The 23,726-nt window shown below is 35.0% G+C and overlaps 1 protein-coding gene, 2 long non-coding RNA genes and 1 pseudogene across 4 annotated transcripts; 1 reads left to right on the forward strand and 3 right to left on the reverse strand.

The window, feature by feature from the left end:
* Nucleotides 1–26: 26 nt before the first annotated feature.
* Nucleotides 27–853, forward strand: LOC113337197. Its single transcript, XR_003354134.1, has 3 exons — nucleotides 27–146; nucleotides 630–711; nucleotides 801–853. It is a non-coding gene; the product is annotated as an uncharacterized LOC113337197 (long non-coding RNA).
* A 3,625-nt stretch (nucleotides 854–4,478) lies between these two features.
* Nucleotides 4,479–5,387, reverse strand: LOC113360605 (annotated as a pseudogene).
* Nucleotides 5,388–5,988: 601 nt separating this feature from the next.
* Nucleotides 5,989–10,909, reverse strand: LOC113316419 (inositol transporter 1-like). Its single transcript, XM_026564605.1, has 6 exons — nucleotides 10,373–10,909; nucleotides 9,503–9,573; nucleotides 9,057–9,392; nucleotides 7,496–7,603; nucleotides 7,230–7,415; nucleotides 5,989–6,933 (listed from the first exon to the last, which is right to left on the reverse strand). The coding sequence occupies exons 1-6, from the start codon at nucleotides 10,518–10,520 to the stop codon at nucleotides 6,226–6,228; spliced, it is 1,557 nt and encodes a 518-aa protein (XP_026420390.1). The 5' UTR covers nucleotides 10,521–10,909; the 3' UTR covers nucleotides 5,989–6,225.
* An 8,321-nt stretch (nucleotides 10,910–19,230) lies between these two features.
* LOC113337202 lies at nucleotides 19,231–21,023 on the reverse strand. 2 transcript variants are annotated; one of them, XR_003354135.1, is made up of 7 exons: nucleotides 20,913–21,023; nucleotides 20,594–20,738; nucleotides 20,439–20,511; nucleotides 20,195–20,349; nucleotides 19,823–19,951; nucleotides 19,367–19,595; nucleotides 19,231–19,252 (listed from the first exon to the last, which is right to left on the reverse strand). It is a non-coding gene; the product is annotated as an uncharacterized LOC113337202 (long non-coding RNA). The 2 variants fall into 2 exon arrangements; XR_003354136.1 differs by having other exon boundaries at nucleotides 19,232–19,252; nucleotides 19,374–19,595.
* Between the last annotated feature and the right edge of the window lie 2,703 nt (nucleotides 21,024–23,726).

Below are 23,726 nucleotides of genomic sequence, written 5' to 3' on the forward strand. Positions count from 1 at the left end.
CAATAGATAGCGTAACCAAATATATCAGTTCAACAATTTCATTGGAGATTTCGCAAAAATGAACTATTGGATTGGGTCTTCGAAATTTTGAAGGAGAAATTAAATAAAACATAGACGTAAAGGAGATTGAGAAGAAGAATTAGAAGGTTTTTTCTTCTTCCTCAAATTATACAGTAGATTTTCACTCTTAATTCTAGTTCTCGATCGGAAAATAAGAATCATCTTTTTTTTTTCTTCTTCTTCTATAGAATGGAATTAAAGTCCTCGGATCTTTTTATATATATATATATGTTACGAATTTTCGGGTAGAGTTATAAATGAGTATTTGAAATTTTAGGAAACTTGGTGATATGGATTATTTTTTCCGCTACAATCAAAACCGGAGATGTTGGGGTATACGATGGTTCATTTTGAAGTTTCTTATAGTTATTGTTGTTACAAGATTGAGTAGTTCTTAGAATATTTCAAGTACTAATTAAAACTTGTGTACCTACTTGTTCATGATTGTGATACCAAATATGGGTCTGTACCAATTTTAGGATACTATCTGAGAAAGTTTAAAACACTATTTCTTTTCTTTTTTTTTCTTTTTGTACATGACCATTTTCTATCCTTTATTCTGAATGTAGAAAGGGACAATCGTTGAATAAATGATTGAAGAAGTAGTGAGGGACAGTGATCATTTGAGGAGCTTAATTAATATTTGTGTAGGTATATAAGCTCAACTTGCATTACACTTACACTTGTAATAATGTGGCAATATACAAGTTTGTCGTATTTACCACTATTTTTGTTTGCAGCTAAAAGGAAAGTGGGTGTAACTTCCTTAAATGACACAAGCTCAAGATCACACCATGTTATAAGTTGGTGAGTTTAGTATGTAGGTATTTGATTTTTATGGATGCTATCAAATCTGGATTTTTATTGAATTTTATAGTTCCTGCAATATCATTTTTCGTAAAATGACTATAAGTTTATGCTTGGGGTAAATTAATGGGGTGTACAAACTGGTACACAAAATAATTAGGATGTACATGTGAAAAAAATGACTTCATAAGCTTATGCTTGCGTAAATAAATGGAGTGTACAAACTGGTACACATGTGGAGATCCATGACTTTTTATCAGTAATGTGAAAGATTCATGGTAGCTTTAGAAATAAGGGCTTGGGTTAAGGAAATTTTGTCAAATTGTTTAGCTCAAGTAATTTCGGAGGCTACCTCTGCAAGGGCAAGTGATAGTATTGGTGCTTGACGTGAGTGACAGAAGTAAATTATCTTATTAACAATAGGGGATTTTTAATATGATAAATTTTTAACAATAGGGATTATGTAAATTTTTATTTGTTTCTAGGTGTCCCATGTACTATCACTTTAAGCTTGCATTTCTGGTGTGGCTCCAACTTCCATCTTTTGATGTGAGTAAAATCTTTGGTAGCTATTTTTCTTTGTTACATTTAGGTTTGTGTTAATAAATCTCTATGTTTTGACCACTCTTCAGTTATGTTCGTAAACGAACAGTGTGTACACATTAACATCAACTCCTTTTAAAACTCTTTGTTACTTGTACCGGAGATTTTTACTGTTCAGCCATTCAATTTATTATTATTATGTCCACATGAACATTAGCTGTAAGTTCTCTTTGGCCACCAATGATAGTTGGGAGAGACATGGAAAGATATGATCATTTGGGTATATATGTTTTGGATAGACGTGTAGACAATATGTATACATAGTTGTACACCTATTGATTATTAATGTGTACATAATCGTATACGTATTAATTGTTTATGTGTACATAATTGTAAACATGCTCCTTACTACAAGAATCTTTTATTTTAGATTTAATTGTTATTTTCTGTTTACATCTTTAATATGATATGTGGTGCATGTTTACCCGGTGCGGCTACGATGTGGTCGGGCCACATCAAACAAGTATGTGGCCCCTCTTATTTTTTTGACACATCTTTAAAATTGTCCATTTTATGCTTTTTAGGGAGATTTAGAGGGGGCAGGTTTTTAGGGATAAGTAGTTAAAAGTAGTTTTATGCTTTTTTACGAGAAAAAATAGGATACTTTTTACTTTAAACCTAACTTTCAAATACGTGTTTAGAAGGGAAAAGGGGTCACATACTTGTTTGATGTGGCCCGACCACATCGTAGCTGGGGCGGGTATTTACTCAGGGGGAGACATGGAAAGACCGGATCATTTTGTAGGCGTGTATATAATTGTACAAAATGATGCAACGCGGTGCAAGGTATTTATTCTAGTTGTGTACTTTGGTTCCCTTGATGATTCGTACCTCAATATTGGTCTTAACTGATAACATGATTGTGTGTTTTAGGTTTTCTTAGTTAAATTTGATAAGTACAACCTTCGTTTAATGAAATACCATATTGATTCTTAATGTGTACATAATTATACACATGTAGATAGTTAATGTGTATATAGTTGTACACTTGTTGATTGTTAATATGAATGATCAGTGTTGTGCATGTTTTACAGGGGTGTACATATTGATGCACCTGTGTAAATCTTATGAAAAAGTAGGTTTCCCTTGTTTTACAACGGTGTACATATTGGTGCACCTGTGGGAAGTAATTCCCATGAAAAAATACGTTTGTGTATGGTTGTGAATGATCATCTTTATGCAACGTATTGGTGCACCTCTGTCATTCCCATGTAAAAGTAGGTTTGTGTGTGGTTATGAATGATCATTTTTCTGCATGTTTTACAGGTGTGTACACATTGCTGCACATGTATAATTCCCATGAAAAAGTGTGCCCGAGTGTGAATATGAAAGATCGATTTTATGCATGTTTTGCAGGGGTGTACACATTGGTGCACCAGTGTATTTCAATGAAAAAATAGGTTTATTTATGGCTAAGAAGGATTGGTTTTAGGAATGTTTCACATGGACGAATATATTGATGAACCAATATACTTCTCATGAAAAAGTAGGTATGGGTGTGAGTATGATTGATGTTGTGCATGTTAGTAATCTCCTTTTCAGTAAAGTGCAATGAATCACTGTACTGGGATATTTCGAAGCGATATTAAGTTTGTGTAGTAATGCCCACATGGATTGTATCTCTGACCATAAACCGACTAACTTTTTATTTTAACCGTTTTTTTGCTTTATTTCTTATGTGGATGTTGGTGAAAGGATAATCACTTTCTTTTCAAGCTGCGATTTCTTATGTTCATTGTTTTTCCTGGATGTAGGTTATCTGCTAAACTTACCTCTGCGAATCTGGATGTTATCCAACTGGAGCTTGGCATGGTTGATATTTTTCTCAGTCTGTGCGGGCTAGGGTGGCAATCTGGCTATCATGGAGTTTGGATTTTTTTGGATCTTTGCAGCGGTGTACATAATTGTACACACAAATGTAAATCAAAAAAATTTTTAAATTAAAATTATATAGTCATATGTACTCTTTTTGTAGCTCTCGGAAAATGCATTCCAAATATATAAAGTTTGTCGATTTTGGACGAGCGGTTCAAAAGATAAATTGTTTTTGATTATTTTTTATATTAGTTAAAATTGTTGAGATCATCATGAATTAGTATGGACTAAATTGCAAATATTTGGACTAAATAATAAATAATGAGGATTATTAGTATACTTTCCATATTTTTGGACTAATTTGTACTCGGACCGGACTAAACTGAACCTTTGAATTGATTTTTGGACTGAACCGTATTTTTCCCTAAGAGAATATCATAAACGATTTCGTATGCCAGGATCGACATCAGTCGGCTGAATTGCTTCTTCTGTTTACGATTTCCTTAAAATTTGCGGCAGAGATATATGTTGACGAGAGCCTAGGGTTTCATTATTGTTTGGGTAACAATTAGGTCAGAACAGCTACGACCAACGGCACATTAAAGACTGGTTGACTCCAGCTTGGCATCCAACCACGGTAAACGTAGAGATCTTTTTGCTACTCCTGAACTGAACAATAAAAGGCCGAGGTTGAACCCACCGTGTAGTACATAGTAGAGAACCGTACCAATGAGAATGCATAAACCGAACCCTATGAGCCTATGATTCAAATTAAGAATAACATGAGATTTTTAACCCTACGAGGGAAATAAAAGTACAGTTGTCTTCAGGGAATATCTCTATTTGTCTTTTCACTGGTTAAAAGGGTTTTTTCCATTACCTGACATGATTTCTGCACCACAGACATTACTACTTGGGCGAGTGTCCAATTAATCGTATTGTATTCATACAGAACTTCACCGCATGTATCATATATCAACTGATACTATCTATTTATTTAGAGTAAAACACATGTACAGGAAACATTGATTTATTGATAAATACGTTATATTGACAGAGGAGATTAGAGTGAACATAAAAAAAGCTTACACAGTTGCCTACTACCCATAGCAATTTGCTTAATTAAAAACATTTTATGACCGGCATCAACATCATCTTCATGTCTTCGCATGCGTTAGCTAGAAGTAGTAAAGCTACAGCGCCAGCCAACAACTCATGTATTTTCTATAAGAAGCCCAAAGCTGGTGTGCCGCCTCAGAATGGAAGCTTATCAATTGTTTGGCGCACTCTATAACCTGAAATTCGGAAAAACCTGTATGGTACTTGAGTGTTTCATTCCATAAAGGGGTCATCTTGAGGGAATACTTTGCCGCATAAACAGCAGATGCTGCTAACATAGACGGGGAATAGTTTATCATTGCGTATTTCATCAGACTCAATTCCGCCATGAAAAACGCCATGTCCTCCATCTCCTTATCCGCCACAGCGGCCTTGATGAAACGAACAAGGAAGTGGTATGTAGTTGGGACAGCTAAGGTCCATCCAAGCTTGCCCAAGATTGCTTTCTCCGTGGCCAATATCTGATCCTTCTTACAAACCCCCTCTGCCATAGTAACATATTCTTTTACTTTTGGTGGTGATTTTTTTTCGTATTTACCTGCTATTACCATAGCACTTATCCCTACCAACGGTAAATCCTTTCTTGGAACTAATCTCGTCGCAAGGTATCGATCAATAATATGCACAGCAAGATATAGAACTTCTGGTGACAGTTTTAATTTTTTATGGAAATCAATTATCCAATTCACAAGAACCATCCTCGTGTGCTCATTAATGTCGTATTGCAAGTCAATATAATCACCAACTTGACTTGAACTTTCTGCGAGTTTGTAAAATTTGTATAAATCTTCAACATACTCAACTACTGCCAAGCTATTATTGACATCTTCTTTGTCGATATCAATTACAGACTCCTTCCTTTTATGCCGCCTTACATGAATAACCTTCCTCACACTCAGTGCCTCAGATACAAGTTTTCTAATGTATCGAATGCGTCGTCTCCTCAAATTCTTCTCATCTTTTTCAGCTTCATGCAGAATCATCTTTCCGTCTTCACAGTAAAAACAAGGTCCTCTGATTTAGAGAGACACTTTCTGATGAAAGATATCTAAAGAGACATCATGTGAGAATTGGTATTGTGAAGAATATATAGGCATATAGGAAACTAGAGTAGAAAGGGATTGTGATTACGAAATTCTACCGGAAACCGGTTTAGTAACAAACTCTTGAGACTCAAGTATCAGTCCCGCATATGCATGACCCAAGGGGTTGAGACCTGACATGAATATGGTATATATCGATGTGGACGGTGCATCCTGAGACAAATGGACTGCAATGGCCGCAATAGCAGGGAATCTTCGTGGGGGAATACAGACAACTGGTGTAAGATCTCGAATATGGCAATTGGCATAAAAGAAGAAATCAGCTTGACTTTTGGTCAAAAAAAAGACCTGGTCAAAGTCCAAGGTCTTCTTGTTCTTCTTTTTCTTTTTTTTTTGCCGGTGTTGTTCTGGTCATGTTTCCTAGTTCTAATGACTAATGGATCTCTGTTGATCGAAAGTCCACAGGTTTCTCTTTATTTCTGAGTACCAATTTCAAATTGTACAGGTAGAATTTCAGGTAGAATTGTACAGCTGAACTGTATGCCAATCTCAATAAATTTAGGCATAAAACTTCAGAAGCCTACTTTATCTGAACTGTTTGTTTGGAACCAACTATGCGACTATTCAACACAAACCCTTCAAACTTTACAGTGCTTTCCTTCAAATCATTGACTTCTTTTTTACAGAGCCCATTTCCTAGTAAACATATCAACAGACCTCATTTCCTAGTAAACATATCAATACACACAAACTCATCTAATTGAAATAGTGGAAGAAGCTATGCTACATATACACCAGTTCTATCACTACCATTCTCAAGGAGACTATCTGTCTCATAACCACTCCCCCAAGCTCTTTCTTTCCAAAGCCTCTCTACCTGCTCAAAGCTTAAACCTTTTGTTTCCGGAACAAAAGCGAGCATGAAGAAGATGGCGATGACAGCCACCCCAGCGAGAATCAAAAATGTGGTAGCAGTGCCTACTGCAGCAGCAATTGAGAGAAAAGATTGTGCTACAATAAGATTTGAAACCCAATTCACGGTAGCAGACATCCCACCACAAACTCCGCGGTACTTCCCTGGATATATCTCGGAGTTTACCGCCCATGGTACAGGCCCCATGCCCGGAGAGAAGAAGGCTATATAAAGTACTAATCCTGCAATAGCGAACCAAGCAGAACTGCTTTTGCAGCTTCCGTTCAGGATGTAAGCCTCACAGATTTCAGAAAAAGATTGTGATGACTGTAAGAAGAATGCTCCAGAAAGAACTATTAGAGACAACACCACACCAAACAAACTGGTAAGGGCTAGTCGGCGTCTTCCAAAGCGATCTATTAGGATGATTCCCAACACTGTTCCAATAGCGTTCATGCCAGCCACAATTAGGGAGAGGAGTAATGCCAACTTGTTTGAAGTAAATCCAGCCATCTGTACGATTGTGGGACTGTAATACATGACTGTGTTGATTCCAGTGAATTGCTGAAACGCCTGATAAAACATTCCAACACAAAAAGTAAACATATAAACTCAATGCATGAATGAAGATGATATGTTATCAGCCGAAAGCAAATCTGAGTACGTACGCCTTGAGGTCTAACATGCGGTGCAGTATAAGTTCGTTCTTTTTGCCACATATGAATAGTAATTCTAACAGCACAGTAAAGCCAATTTAAAGTCAAATGCCTATGAGGAAACCACTACCAAAGTAGTGCCACTTTTAAAATCTTAGCCATATTTTTCGAGTACCAAAAAAACCAAGGGGATATAAGTTTAACAACTTATACCTGCAGACCAGCTCCAGCAAGAAATGCGAGCCTGATTTCCTTAGATTTAAATACATCGGTGTACTTCACTGAATTTTCGGATAGAGTTTCTTCCTCTAAAGCAGCAGATAGCAGGTCTACCTCCACTTCTAACCGATCGGGATCATAGATTTTAGAAAGCACGGCAATAGCCTCAGATTTCTCATTCTGCAGATGAAGAATGTTTAGGCTCAGCAACAATAAAAGGGTGACTTCAATATGTACAAGGATAACCACAATTTATGCACCTTCATGTAGAGCCAACGAGGAGATTCAGGTAAGAAAAGCATCAGAATGAACTGAACAACAGCTGGTACACCAGAAACTCCAAGCATCCAACGCCATGTCCCAGGAACCTGATTCACCAGAAATCGAACACTGAAGAACATGAGAACTGCTGAGTTTTGATATTTTCCAAGGAAAAATGCATACAGAACGAATATGACATGAAACACAGCTAAACTACTCAAAGAAAGTCTTTACCAAATATTATTAATGAAACTGCATGGAGTCAAATCCCCGCCTAAACTATAATTGAGTAGTAAACACCTATTTAAATATGTAAAACAACTTCAATTACAGAAGAAGGAAAAAGTAAGGGGTGAGGGTATGTTTCAAGAGTTTGGGGCCGACATAGGTGCATCACTTTACATACACAGCAAGACAATTTTCTTCCTGACACTAGTAGCCCATAATAATAAAAGGAACAAGACCAATTAAATGTTAAAACCAACTTTTTCATGTTTTATGATCCCCTATCCATAGTGAAACAGGGTAAATGTATTTCAAACTTTTAACCCTAACGGTGGCTACGCTTCAGGATCCTCTAATTCCTTGTGTCAAGCACCGTGTCATACACTAAAACAGGCCTACATCACTTTCTAACATAAAAGGCCGCGCTAATTACACAAGTATATACTCTACTGGGGATACCAGTGATACTGGATCCACAAATATACATAGCTCTTTGCGGACCTAGAAACCTGAAGTCAACAAATACACCACCGAAAGTCGACACTATATTTAACTGGAAAAGGCAAAGAAAGAATAACAAGAAAGAAAAGGAGAGAATCCCCCTTCAGTAGTGCTGCTCAATCTCCAAAACATATATGTCCCCACAAAATTTATCCTGATGGTGCCTGTTGGAACTGCAAAGCAGATAACCTTATGCTCTAGAGTATGTATAATGAGCACAGAAAGCAAAACAAGATTCTTTTCCAATAATCAAGGCACTATATTCGAATATAATTAACAGTAAATTCATCTCCAAACATTATGACGTGATATGTTAATAAGAAATATCCAGGTTCAGACTACTCTTTTTTTCCTGATGAAATTTATCAGTGATTCAAGCATACCCCTTAATTTTAAACAATCGAAGTTTTGAAATAGCTCAATGCTTGGATGAACGAAGCTTTTTAATACAAAGCTCTTCTACTTATAAGAGGACAAACTTGAACCAGTTCATGCACATAATCACTTCATTTCTAGGGATGTTCCCCGAAAATTAAACATACTGAAGATTGTCAAACAAATTCAGATACTGAAAGTTATCACTTTAATGCTTGGTCCTTTTCAAACTTCGTAAGTAGCCTAATAATCGATAGAGTGAAAAATTCTATGTAGCTTTGTTAGTTAGAGTCTAGGAGATATTTGTGTTTCTTAAGCTTACAAGTGCTGTATTATGGCTTCTTTATTAACAACTTGCAAGTTCCGTATATTATACCATCCCCCACTGAAGCAAACTAAACCGTAGAATTAGAGTTCATGATGGATGAAACAACAGAAATACAAGTAATAAAGTCTGACCTCAGTGAAAGCTAGGTTAACAAGATACGAAAGAAACTGGCCGCCAGTAATCATCAGGACATTTGTGCTCACTAGTCCTCCCCTTATTTCAGATGGAGATGCTTCTGCAATGTAGACAGGAGCTGTAACAGATGCAGCACCAATGCCCAAGCCAACCAAGAGCCGTCCAAAGATAAGAACGTACGGATCTGGTGCAGCAGCCATGACAACTGAACCAACTGCAAAGATTACATCAGCAATAAGAGTAGCTTTTTTACGACCATGTGCATCATTCAACCACCCACCAACTGCGGCTCCAATAATTGCTCCAAAGATTGCCATGCTAACAATTGTCTCCTGCAATTTATGATTCATCATTAGCCTCAAACGAAAACTCATTCACAAGTGGTTGTCTATGAAGAAAAAGAATTTTCCTGAAATTACCAAGGGTGCTGTTGAGCTCATACCTGTAAGAAGTTGTTATTATCAACCACCGGGAAATCATCTTTAATGTACAGAAGGGCTCCAGATATAACACCTGCCATCAACAATTGCTCACGGCATAAATCACTAGGCTATATAGTATTTCTTTATTTTGTTTTCTTGATCAAGTAAAAATATCTATACAGCTGAGTCCTATAAACATGCTCAGAGTGGAACCATAACCGTAAAAAAAAAACGCAAAACTCCCCAAAGAACGAGTACGAGGATCTGAAAAAGAAACTAAAGCCTTAACTAAGATTTATAAAACAAAAGAAGCACTTACAAACAGTGGTACCACAGATATGGTAATAAAAAACGACAAAACAATGCCTAGTTCTAGCAATGTGCATATTACTTCAAATACGCAAACAAAAAATAAAATGAACCTCTGAATAACTAAAACTACGACATATTTATTGTCTACAACTTTCATAATTACTTTCTATAGTGCACTTAGATTTACTTGGAGATAGCATCTAAGTTGTTTGAACGACTCTTTCACAGATTTCAAGCAAACAAACATTGGAGTCTTACTGAAATAGCATCCGGGTGGTTAACCACAACACAAATAACACGCAAGCACAAATGTAAGTTCATGATGATTTGATCCCTGATTCCTTTCATCATTCATAAAGAACAGGTTCCACTCTAATCCCCCAAAACAAACAAACTTTAATTCAATAACTAAGCAAAATTGAACTGACTCCATTTGTTCCATAAGCTCTAACAAGATCTCTAAAACCCAAATTGATCAATTTTTCACTTCCCCTTCAAAATTCACCTAAATAAGTTCATATTAATCCCTAATTTAACATTTGAAGCAAAAAAAAAATAATTGAGAAATCCACCAATACCTGTATCATATCCGAAGAGCAATCCACCAATACCAGCAGTCACAGTTAACCCTAGTACATAACGGTTACTGAAATATGTAACTTTTTTCCCAGTAATTGCTGTTGGATTCAAATACCCTGAGCTACCAGGTAATGAAATTATCGTCATCCTAAATTACTCTAATTCTGATCCAATTACACTAAAAACCATCCAATTTTCAATGGAAAAAAAAAATCTGAAATAATAATACAGCTCCGGTGGAAATTCAGATACCTTTCTCTGAATTACTAATAATTAAGAATGAGAAAATCAAAGAAATTGAGGAAACGAAGATGATTGAGAATTCTAGTTAGGCGGATTAACCAAGTCATACAATGATCAAAATTTAACAATAAGAAGATGAGATGAAAATTTTCCTTCTTCTGAATTTTCAGATTAATAACAAGAAACAAGGCGGTGGAGCAACGGACCAAACGGTGGTGGTTGTTGCTGGTGGTGGCGGTGGTTGCTGAAAGAGGAGGAGAGGAGAAATTTTCAGACTGAGAAGTGAGAAATAATGAAGACTGCAGAAGAACTTATAACCTGCTCGGATGTCTGAAAGTTGAATGATTCAGTGTATTACAATGTTACTTACGACAATAGTCCAAGATCTTTCTGTGTGAAACTCGGTGGAGATAGTGGGACCTGGTGATATTCTGAGAGTACGAACGGCTGTTATGGGTGTTTTAGTGGAGATATATGAAGGTATAATGAGTGCTGTTGTATTGAAGATTTTCTTTCCATGAATTTATAGACCAGCTTTCCATTTTGGATAAACTTTGTGTCCTTTTTTAGGTTGATTTTGTTTGTATATAATACAACGCACGACACCTTTATCTATTGTCGTGAGTTTCGGAAATTTCCAAGTGGGTTGATTAGAGATGGGTAGGGCTGCACATGGTTCGGTACGACCCGGTTCTCTTATGGAAGCGGTCCCTGTACTTGGTGTTGGCCGGTATTTTAGTTTGAGGATCTGTACATTGAGTTGTACCTGTACCTCCGGTATCGGGTTTTTACCCACTGAATCATAAATTTCTTTCTTCCTTTCATTTTCAATCCATTCAAAATTTCCAACTCAATCTCAAACAAAACTTAAATCAAACATTCAATTAAATTTACAAATTAATCAAACAAACCCTAGATTTAGTTATATCTATAACTATTGTACCTAAAATCAACTGAACATGAACCCTAAAATAATTTTCAGGTTAAAATGATTGATTTATTCAAGCATTCATAATCATTCCCTGTAGCAGCACCAACACTTCTCAACTGCAATTCAACCAATATCCATGAAAATTAACAGGAACAATATCTTCTCTTTCTCAATTCACAGATCTATTGCAAACCCCATCTACAGGCTTTAATTCCAGTCTTCGCATCTTCTTCTTCATCTAACAATAATTCACAGATCTATTGAAAATTAACAGGAACAATATCTTCTCTTTCTCAATTCACGGATCTATTAACAATGATTTCAGTTCCACTAAAAACACAAAAATCCATCAAATTAGATATTCTTCAAGCAAATTAAGGTCTGGGTTTTTCATTAAACTTCAATTCAAGAAGATTTCAATAACAATCAGAAGAAATTTAATCAAGATAAAAAAAATTGATCAAATTATAAGAAAAAGAAGAAGATAAATAAACTTGAGAGAAGCAGAGTACTGAGAATAACAATTAGAATCAGAGATTTGAGAAGCACTTGGATATGACGATTGCGACGATAATGATGACGACGACGCCATGATTTTGCTGCTATACCCTTTCTTCTTCGACGGTGGAGAAGGAGGAGGAAATAAAGAGTATCTGTTGGGTGTCTGTTGTTCTCTTCGGCAGTGGAAAAGGAGGAGTAAATAAGGAGTGAAAATATCTTGACCTAAAATAATCATTAGGTTTAGGATTAAATATATTTTTAGTTGGACGGATAGGATATATATTAGATTAAATCCAAGATGAAACAGGTTGTTGGGTCCGATACAGGCCGGGAATAAGGCTAGAACCGGTACCTGTCCCGGTCTACACCGGTTCCCATGTTTCATTCCCGTTCCCTGTACCGGCTACACCGGCTACGGTACGGTTCCGGTCCGGATTTTCCGATTCCATTCTGGTACAGGTTTTCTTAACCGGTTCTTGTGCATCCCTAAAGATGGGTGTCTTATCAAATTAGAGCAAGTCTATCGATTGAATCCAAAACATTTGTTGCTTGGAAAAAGTGTGGAGTATTGGTACCTTGATTTCGAAGTTGAGGTTATCATCCCTATTTATTCGAAGGCATGTTTTAAAATTCATGGAAAACAGTTTGGAATTCGAACTAAAGATTTAGTCTAAATGTGTTGAACATCATTCAAAATTGCGCTCAATTTTGTGGTTGGTTGTGTTTCTAAAGCGGATTGTCACTTTCTGATCATCGATTTTGTGAACCAAAATTAAACACAAATCGAAATTGAGTTACACGCAAATTCAAATGGGCATCTTAGAACTCATTTTACCTTCCACCATTAAGCTTGAATTTCTTTAGTTTATTCAAAGTGGTGAGATGTCGTGGAATTTGGAATCTTCCATCATAAGACTTTCTCTTATGGTAAATCACAAAAATCTTTATTATTCCCTCCAACCAATTTTATATCAGTATTTCGGATACGAGACATACAATTTGTTTGTGGATTTGATTTTTAGACAATTACATAACATTGTATGTTAATAAACAGATTCCAACTCTCTACACATAACTTAAGTTTCCTTCTTTTTAAGATTTGATATAATGTTTTCATCTTATTCATCGTTTTGAACTCATGTTACTGTAATAATCTTTCTTTTGGTTTTGAATTCTCGTTTTAGTTATGAATGATCAATCGATAAAGATATACGTTATCTTATTCATCATGTACGAACAAACCTGCTAATTAGTTCTTATAATATGTGGTGATTCAACCAGTAAAGAATATGAAGCTTATGCAATGTTGAAAATGAACATGTAAAATCTAACTTACCAGAATCAACAGCATAAGGATGATTAAAAACATGGATTAAGTACATCTTGGAGAATGATGGATGATGAGAAGAAACAAGATTTCTCCAATTTGTGGAAACCAATTTGGTCTCCAAAACCGAATCAGTTGGTAAACGTCTTTAACATGTTTAATGCAATTTCCGAAGAAAGATTCTTAAAATAATCCATGAATAATTGACAAATGACCGGATAATTTTCTTAATTAGGGATTTTGTTTGAATGGAAAATCGGGGGTTTTGTTTTTGGTTGCGGTGGAAAATTAGAAAATAGGAGAGGTTTGGTAGAGTGGGGTGGAGTGGGGATATAAAAGATGGATAGGTTAAAAAAAGGTGGACAATACGAAATGTTTGATTGGTTTAGCAATATGGGGGAGATGCAAGTTATCTTCACGCACTTTGTATATAATAGTGTATACTTTGAAATTTTTATTGTGTAGCATGTTGCAGTTCTAATGTCTAGTTTATTTGAGTCTGACTCGGCATCTGACTCAGCCAAAATTAGATGTTGGGTGGTTTGATTTTTATTTTTCTATATTTTGACTCGAAGTCTGACTCGGCTAATACATCTGACTCGAGGTTGTTTGAGTCAGATATCATTTTGTACCCAACTTATTAGGCACATCACTGACTGGATTCAGAAGGTTCTCAATAACTCTAATAACTGTTAAGTTAAACTTAGTGAGCAGATTTTGATTTAATGAGTGAGACCAGAATAATCAGGTGAGTCAAGGAAAAAAAGCAACTTGTAGGTATGTTAGAGCGAGAAACTGCTTATAACATTAAAAGTTATGGAAATTACCTTCCTGAAGTTTGTAATCTGCTAGTAAAAAAGATCATAACTTTGATAGATCATAATTAACAAAATCTTTATTTTTATCAAAATAATGTCCAATACTCTTGATCCCAATGACGCTGCAATTACTACTTCTAGCCAGAAAACCTGGTACGGTAATTCTTGGATAACCATTAGATGGTCGCAACACAGCAAAGTCTCATAAGGCTTAGATGGTCTCCAACTGCACTCAATTGTTACGACTAATTTCACTCTTCTGTGAGAAACTTTCAAAAAATAAAAAAATTATTAAATAATTTCGAGTATTATACATTCCCCCGTGCCTATATTAGGAAGACTCTTGAATCATCTGATGGACGCGAAGATAGAATTTATACCATCTGACCTTACCATTGTCATATTGTGATGAACAATAATATATTTTGGAAGTTATATATGTGGATGTGTCGTGATACAATACACGATATTGATACATAAACATTAATGTTTTCATTTTGCATACCACACGTGCATCTAGACTAGTATTACCAAAGGAAAATACAATATTACCAAAGAGCAATGGAATCTAAATAGTTCAACCGACAACTACTACTACCGCTGGCAACTACTCACTTGCTCTGGAAAATGCGAAAACCATCCCCTAAAAAAGATATAAGGAGATGGTTTTCTTCTTATATTTATTTTAGTCCAAGGTTAGATTGTAACCAAGCAGGATTAATCACTTGCTCTGAAAAAACAACTAATCACTTGCTCTTGCAAATGTCGTCTTCTAACCAAGCAGGATTTACAGTTCGGCAGAGAAGAAAAAAAAACTCATATATCTCTATTTTAAACAATCCAAATCACTAGTTAGTATTGTTAATACCCAATTTTGGTTTAGGTTCTACCCGTCCTAACCATAGCCCATCCAATGCCCTAGAGAGAGAGTAGAGATAAAAAGAGAGAGAAAAGGATCCCTTCTATTGTACTATATGCCTCTTTATATAGACTTTTCAAAAGCCCTTCCTTTTATGATGTCATGCCACATGTCCTAAACCTCCTTAATTACTACTTATGTCATTCCTTCTCTAATACAACCTCCTCTTTCCTATTAATTCCTTCCATGTCCTTCCCACCTTATGGATACTTTCTTAATGGACTTGGGCTTTAGTCCCCATGTTTCATGTTGGGTTTGCCTCCCTTTTGGGGTACACTAGCCCGGCTAAGGGGTAATATTTTTCATGTATCAACAAGTATTAACATAGAGAAGTATTAACGAAGAGAAGTACTAACACACATAAGCAGATAACAATATTTCCTATTAAATGCTAATTATGTTATAGAAGTCAGATTCATTACAAGGGACATATTGAACCATGCATCCACAAGCAAACTCTAAACCTTCCCAATAACATAAACGTACCATAATAACTACCAACTACGGCATCTCAAACATAAGTATCTTCATATCTCATCAGAGCATTCTCCAACTATATCCTAATATTCATCCTTAGGATGTCTGATATTAGCTGGACCAAACTTATACCTGTGTATAACAAAATTCATAGTAATGGACACAATAATATCGGAGTTAAGTTGGTTGTTCCAATAAAACTGCAAATATGACCCATGTGCTAAACTACACAAGAAATCCAGTAAAAAGTTCGCTTCCCTCGTAACATGTAGTAAAAATACCCTCAACCTAACTTGTAATACTAAGGCAAAGTTACAGCATATATATATATATATGTGTGTAATTATACAATTATTACAAATCTTAACAAATCATAACATCGAGTAAGATATCACTATCAACTTAATGTATTATTATGTGCATTAATATTATCTTAATCGTGAAAATGTATCTGATATGTTTAAACACATGTAATTATAAAATACGACAATTCTTTTAAAAAAAATTGAAAAGAATGTCTAACATGAAAACCTTGTCTCTTTTGCAATTGAACCATGTTCATATATCTTGAATATGCGCATTATGTTTGCCGAAAATAATAAACAACCATATATTATGTTATTTTATTTTGATTTCGCTAAAATGAACAGAAATTATTCCACTACTGATTACCAGATTAACAAAGATTCTACATTTTATGAATGTACATAGCCACTTACTAACCATATGGTATGTTCCATCATGTGTCGCATATCTAATTTCAAAATCATCTCTTCCTCGTACATCAATTTGCGTGACTAACACAAAATATGTTTCTTTGTCGGCTTTGCAATGGTTTTGTAAGGTCTCAAGAAAAGAACAACTAGATACAACCTTATCACCCTTTCTCCATTTTTCTATAAGGTATGTGTATAGCAGATGTGCGATGGTATAATTTCCAGTTAAATCAACTGTGAATCTCTCACAGATTAGTATCTTCTCGCCCACTTTTTTAATATTGGGACGTAGGTCTGTATAGGCTTGGCTATCACATGTTTTATACTTTTTATCATCATCAATATCTTTATATTTTAATGTGGTTTCCTATTTTTCCGCATCAATCCTTCTCTTTCCCTTATCTTTCTTTGAAACGATTCTTCTATATATGTTTTCTTATCATATATTGTTCTCCTTTTCCTCATATTGTTTAACAGTATTATCCTCTTTCTCCTTATCATTTTTATCCTCTTTTTTCTTAGATGTGTTTGTAGTGTTAATGTTTCATCATACACTCATTTTCTTATGACTTTTGTATACTTTAATTCGAGGTTTCAATTGTAATGCACATTTTTTTACCTCTTACTTGGAATTTGGATATGTTGGTTATGTAGAACTTAACAATAAAGATATTTCAAAGTCATATAGGTTTTAAGGAAGTTAAGGTATAGATATATCTGAGTTATATAAGGGATCAAGATGAGAGTCAGTGCACATTTCTGCTCCAAATAGGCGTAGTTTTATCTTTAATAGCAATTGTATTTTTTAATGGAATTGTAATTGGGTAGATTCTTCAGTAAATAATGGTTTCAACTCACCAAGTAATAATTGATCATGTAAGGCTAGACTTTTGTTGATATATTTTTAACTTTTTTTCTCGATTCAAACTTATTTTTTGCAGCAGATGTCGAACAATATAAAGCAACCAAGTTAAGGTCAGCTCATTTTAATATCATTTACACTCATAGACTTATGGTGTTGAATTATCAATTTATAAAATAAATGGTAGTAGCTATGATTTGAATGCATAAACTTGGGTATTGTAATTTGAAATTCGTATAATTCTAAATTTCGATCGAGATGACTCGGCCATCCATAACTCTCACACCTATGTACCCGTCAAAATTGTGGTATGACAATTACTTGTACTAACGTTAAAATGATGGTTTTCCATATTTTTATACCATTTTAAATAAAAAAATGCTTCAACAAATTTATTAGATTTTCATGTTATATTTTTATACCATTTGGACTTTAAGTATGTACATAGGGTTCATAATAGTGAAGCAGACAAATTAGCTAAATGGAATCGTGTAAAGAAAGTTTTTTTGTAAAATCGAACTCCCAGCATAATGTCTTGAAATGTAAAGTTCAAAATGGAATTGCTAAGGGAGAGAACATTATGATATATAATTTCTAGCTTCTTAATATATTGTCTCTTCATTAAAAAAAAATCAAGTTTTAACCAGTTCTGTTACGGCACGTGTTATTTCTAGTATCTTCTAAAATGGAAGCAATATGGCAGAAATTTGGGGTGTTAGGTATGGTTTACAAATTATCATTCATCTCGAAGTCTAAAAGCTTGAAGTTGAATGTGACTCTGCCTACACAATTCAACTTTACAAGGGAGTAGTTTGTTGCTACTTGGTACCTCAAAGGCTTAATCCAAGATGTTGCGAAAATAAATGATAAATTTGAAGACATAAATTTCCATCATTATTACAGAGAAGGAAACTTTGTTGTTCACTTGATTCTAAAATACAGTTGGAGGGAATGTGGTTAAATAGTCCCCCTCAATTAATTGTTAATAGTCTTGTTGCTAAATATTTTTGGGGTTTCTTACCCAGAATGGTTAGAATCAGTTAGTACTTTTTTTCTTTCAGATATTGTATAAAAAAATATATAATACACTACAAGAAAAGTTGGATTAAGCGACCAGGAATTTTTGGTTGGAAAAGCCAATATTGAGTCGATCTATCCCTTAAAGCGACTTAATTTGGCTCTCGCTCTGGAGTTGCAAAAGGTGGGATTTCAACAAGTCTAGAGCAGCTAGGCAATCGCTTTAGTAATCAAGCAACTACCATGTAGCATCTTTTTTCTTAATTGCTTCATGGCTAGACCGACCTTCCTAGAGCAAGCAAAATAGTGATCGCTTTAAAGCTAGATTAACCAAAATACAACAAGTGAAACAGTGATCACTTCATAGATAAACCAACGATAATAGAGCAAGTGAAACGCCAATCGCTTCATAGATAGACCAACCATAATAATAGAGCAAGTGAAATACCTGAAGTTGGTTGCTTATATTTTTGAGCTACCAAACTTTTTGCCGGTGCCGGAAGTATCTGGATGATTTCGATTTAGATAATCCCAAATTGAAATTAAAATTAAAATTAAAATTAAAATTACAATTAAAATTGATACTAAAACAAATTATGAACCAAATTAAAAACTGAATCAAGTTTTATGATATCACATAGATCATTTACATCATTTCTTAAAAAAAAGACAAGATCTGTTGTTTGTTACTACATAAGATCAGTTTTACAGAACTTCAACACCAAAAAAAATTAAAAATCTAACAACACTTTTGTTTTAGTAAAACTTTTCTAGCCCTTGGACACACCGACTGCACCAACACAACACCAGAGCCTGCAATACAACTGCCTAGCCATTGCTTCATGATTGGAAGGCCCCTTATCAAGGCCTCCGCAATTGTTCCAAGTTTAGCCTACAAAAAATAATAATCATAAGAACTAAATACAAGACAATGCAAGTAAAGATGGATAAAGTAACCAATGGGTTTCCAGGAAAATACTAATAAGAAGAAATGTGTCTCCATACTTTGGTTATAATGCAGTCACAAGCACCCATCCATTTCTTCATTTGGGTCTCGAATCATCTGATCTGTGGTGAACAAAGAAAACTGTTATTGACTTTAGTAAAAGCATCTAAAATTGATTTTATCAAAAAACAATCCCACTTGACTACATAGTTAGATATACAGAACAAGTGAATTACCTATTACCTTTACTGGACTTTCCATGGTGATCTGTCCAATTGGTTTACCAAGTTCTGCACTGAATAGTGCTTCTCCGAGAGCTCTTGCAGTTTTCTTTACAGCCGAAAAAACGAGGGCCTGACGGGCAAACCAAACACGCGAATCTGGGAAGACTCTAGGCCATCAACCAACGCCCTCTTGGCAACCTCGTCCGAAGGGCAGTAGCATTGGTTGACACCAGTGTTGAACCTGAAACAAAAAAAGAATGATTGTATAAGCTCACAGATCATCCTCAAGCAAACTATGGTTCGTTCATATTGAATAAACTGATTCCACTTTTGTACATCAAAGGCATGGTCTAAAATATTCTTCTGATAAAATGATTCACTCATTTGAAAGGAAAGTTTGAATGATTGATCTGATAACGTGAAAGCAACATATGTACTAATTCACACTAATAATAATAAGGAAGTCACCATGTGCGATGGAAGGTGTTGAGATCTGTAATAACAGTAACAAAGACAACCTTCTTCTGAAGGCCCTGCCAATTAAGCTTCATGTAAGCTGCAATGGCTGCCATTCGTTCCTCATCTCCACCAGTCTTCCTACAACAAAACAGTAAAGGTCAAACACATCTTCTTCACCCATACTGAAATAATCACAACATCATTGTACAAATAAACACTAGCTCCCTTGGCAGTATCATTGTCCTAGAAGTGGGTATGTAACTAAGACTGAGTGGCATTGTTGTCGTAACTCTTGAGCATGTAAGATTGGCAGGAAGAATCAACTACAAGTTGAAATTAGTAATAAAGAACTAAGAGAAAGAGAGAGACAGAGTGAGTTACCTAAATTCCTTTTTCTTAATTGTCGTTGCCTCGCAGTCATGTTTTCATGAGCCACAGCCTTTGAGAATTGGGAACTTTATGTAGCCATGTGAAATCCTCGCAATCATGTTTTCTGGAATCTCTTTGTTTAAGAAACTGTGAAGCTTACCGAGCATCTGTTGTAAGCTCAACAATTCAAGAAAAGTAAGCAAACCAACATAAAAGAGAGAAGAAAAATAAAAGTGAAGACTGGAGTCTGAGTTACCATGATTTCTATTCTATCCGCACAAGTAAACCATTTGTGCATTGAAGAATTCCTCCAGTTTAGATCGAAGATCCTAAAAGTGAGATGCAGACAAGATAATCAGTCAGTATCATATCAAAGTAGTCTCAAAATTTAAAAGGAAGCAAGAGATATACCCTAAGTATGCCTAAATCAACTTGTAAGTCCTCCTGGATTCATGAATTTTAGAAATATGTCTACACAGAAGAAGCACATATTTCTTAATAGCAGCTTTTATTGTAGAAAAGGTTCCGAGATTTCCAAGAGACCTGTCCATCTTACCTGTAATAATACAGTAAATCAATGAATTAAATAAGAAACCATGTAAAAACATTTAACCCTATAGATACCCCCAAAATCTTATGAATCCTGTAATTGAATAACAAGTTACAGAAAAGAAAGAAAAAGAAGAAGAAATTAGATAAGACTAATTCTTAAGAACAACAAGAGATTTACCTTAGAATCGAAAGATCTTGTCGTGTCGTGGTCAATGGACAAAAGAAGGAATTGATTACAATGCAGTCAATATCATCTCCACTTTCTTCTTCACGGCAACCTGAAAGCAACACTCAGTCTATCGACTGCAATTTCTTGTTCCTTGAAACTTCTCCTTCTTAAATCTTGCAATCAACCACTCTTTTCTTCCCATCACAATCCCATCTCCATTCTCCGAATCGATTGCACAATATTACTTGGTACCCATAAAAAAAGAATGCAATCAATTTATTTGGAAAGGACAAACAAATTTTAATTCTCCATATATGCCAATGGTGATCTCAACCGACCAACCCGTCCGACCCGTGCTAAAAATAACCGAACCGAACAGGACCCGATGTATCTTATATCACTGAACGGTGTGGATACTACACAACCGATCAGTTTCGGTTCCTATCTGGATGGGGCAAGTTACCGACCGAATAGACAATTACCCGACCGGTTAAAAATCCTCTAGCATCTAAGCCATTGATAATTACAATATAAACTAGCCCTAATACTTTCCAGATTTCACTCAAGCGGAAAAGCACCATCGACAGTACCATTTTTCTTCCTCTTCTTCTCTACTACCACCGCATTCCAACACCATTCTAGTACATCCCCTTCCTAAACCTTAATCAGTGTGAGTTCTTGGACCTCCATACATGTGTGATTAATTTGGATTTAAAAATCTACACGACGTGGTAGTTATATATAGATGCAGTAGGTAAAACAAGTGAACAAGGATGATCAACATCTGCTGCTATAAATAAGATTTTTCTATATATCCTCGACCGAAGTTAGCTATATATAAACGTGTCAAATCTTCTTCTCTATGGATTTCTAGTACATAAAATACTCGCATTGAAGTTGACCCAGATTTTGGCATCATTGACACATCATGAGTTGTTCGAGATCCAAAATTGATGTAATGGATCTTTTTATCTCTATTTGTTCTTTAATTTCGTCATTCAAAGTAACAAAATGTTATCATAGTGTTTCTGAAACCAAAGATAAGAAGATGATCCTGTGGTTTCTCTTCTTTTAAGCATTGAATCTAGATCTGGAGTTTCTCTTATATTAACCCGGTGAATTGAATTATGTCGATCCTGACCACCGACCTGACCTCCCCGATGAAATATCATATGGTTTTAAAATCGATCAGAAATAAATCGCAACCATAGTTGGGGCTTCCTTTTAATAAATCGATCATTACGGTGCATTGGTTGGTAGGGCCAAAAATCGACCTGACCCGACTGTTGTGCAGCCTTACTTATAATTGGAAGCATGAAAAAGAATAATCTTTTGTCCTAAGACGTGTACATGCATCTATCAACCTTTCAGATTGTAGTAATTCTTGTTGTCAATTTAACCTGCTTTTATCTCAAATCTTTAAGTTATAAAACATGTTGTTCATTTTAAAATAAAATTGATTGTTAAGGGTATGTCCAATATAACATACATATCATGTAATTTGGTTTGTTAAGTCGTATTTGTTAGAAAGGATAACTTTTGTATTTTATTTTTATTTTGAAAAGGATTTAATATCACCTAAGAAAAACAATCAAAACCACTTATTACAATAAACAAGATTGATTAAAAACCATATATATCCCTAAATCTCGATGAAATACCACTTATAATGAACATGTACCATCGATTTATTACAATTAAACATCCAGATATACTTTCTAATACATTTATATTTATGGTGCAAGTGTTGTGGCATATCTAAACTTTGACATCTCTTCATGGATATATTATAATAGGGAGCTGCATTAAATTCACCCAACCAACGAATAAATTATTTGAATAAATAGGTTGGTTGGTACTACCATCCCAACCTACATGTAGTTATTTTCACAACTCTCCAGGAATCCAACCTGAAAATTATATATATGTGTACTTGAAACGGAAATGTCCCGCCAAGAGTTTCTAAGTCAAAATGTAAAGTATACAATTTTAAAATCCGTGATTATATCGTCATAGCACAATCCATACATAATATTTTTCTAGATCTAGGTCACCCGATAATATTTTATAGAGATATTTAACGCTTGGTACCCAGCAAATGTCCAACACCTAGCTTTGATACCAATATTTGAAATATTAAGGGTTGGTACTTTGACTAGATGTTGACCATTAAAGACCATGTTTGACCTAACACTTTATTATTTTTTAATCCTATAATTTCATTTTTGTTAATTTTTATTTAATCTTCCATATTTGCACCTAACCCATATACCGGATTCTGCTTGTAGTACCCAATACTCTAACTCCTCCCTCTTCTTCGTTGTCTCTCCCTCTTCCACATCTCTCTATTCTTTTCACCTTCGTCTTCTGTAATTGAAATTGATCAGTTGAGTTATAAGAAAATCTCCAAATCTCTTAGCTAAACTAGCCTGATTCTTAAGATTTCGTCCTATATTCTTCTTCTTTTCGTCTCCTTTTACTGTTTTTTTCTAAAACCTAATAAAATCTCCAAACTTCAACTAATACCCAAATTTCAATTCAGTAGGGATTTGGTTGCAGATTCGAGTTTTAACATAAATCCAATTTCAAAAACTCACGCAACTCCTTATTCACTTCCTAATCCTCTCCATCGATTTTCATCAACTGGTTTTTTAGATCAATTTTATATTTTTTTCCAATCAAAATGAAAGATTTCTTTCTTTTACTATTATTCATCAAAACAAATTTCTGCGAATATGCAACTGAGATGGTAAATGTGACTGATATCAATGGAATTGTCCGTAAATGAATTTGAATTTTACAAGCACATAAGCAATGTTGCCT

This window comes from Papaver somniferum, chromosome 1 (genome assembly GCF_003573695.1).
Source record: "Papaver somniferum cultivar HN1 chromosome 1, ASM357369v1, whole genome shotgun sequence".
Taxonomy (NCBI): Eukaryota; Viridiplantae; Streptophyta; class Magnoliopsida; order Ranunculales; family Papaveraceae; genus Papaver; species Papaver somniferum.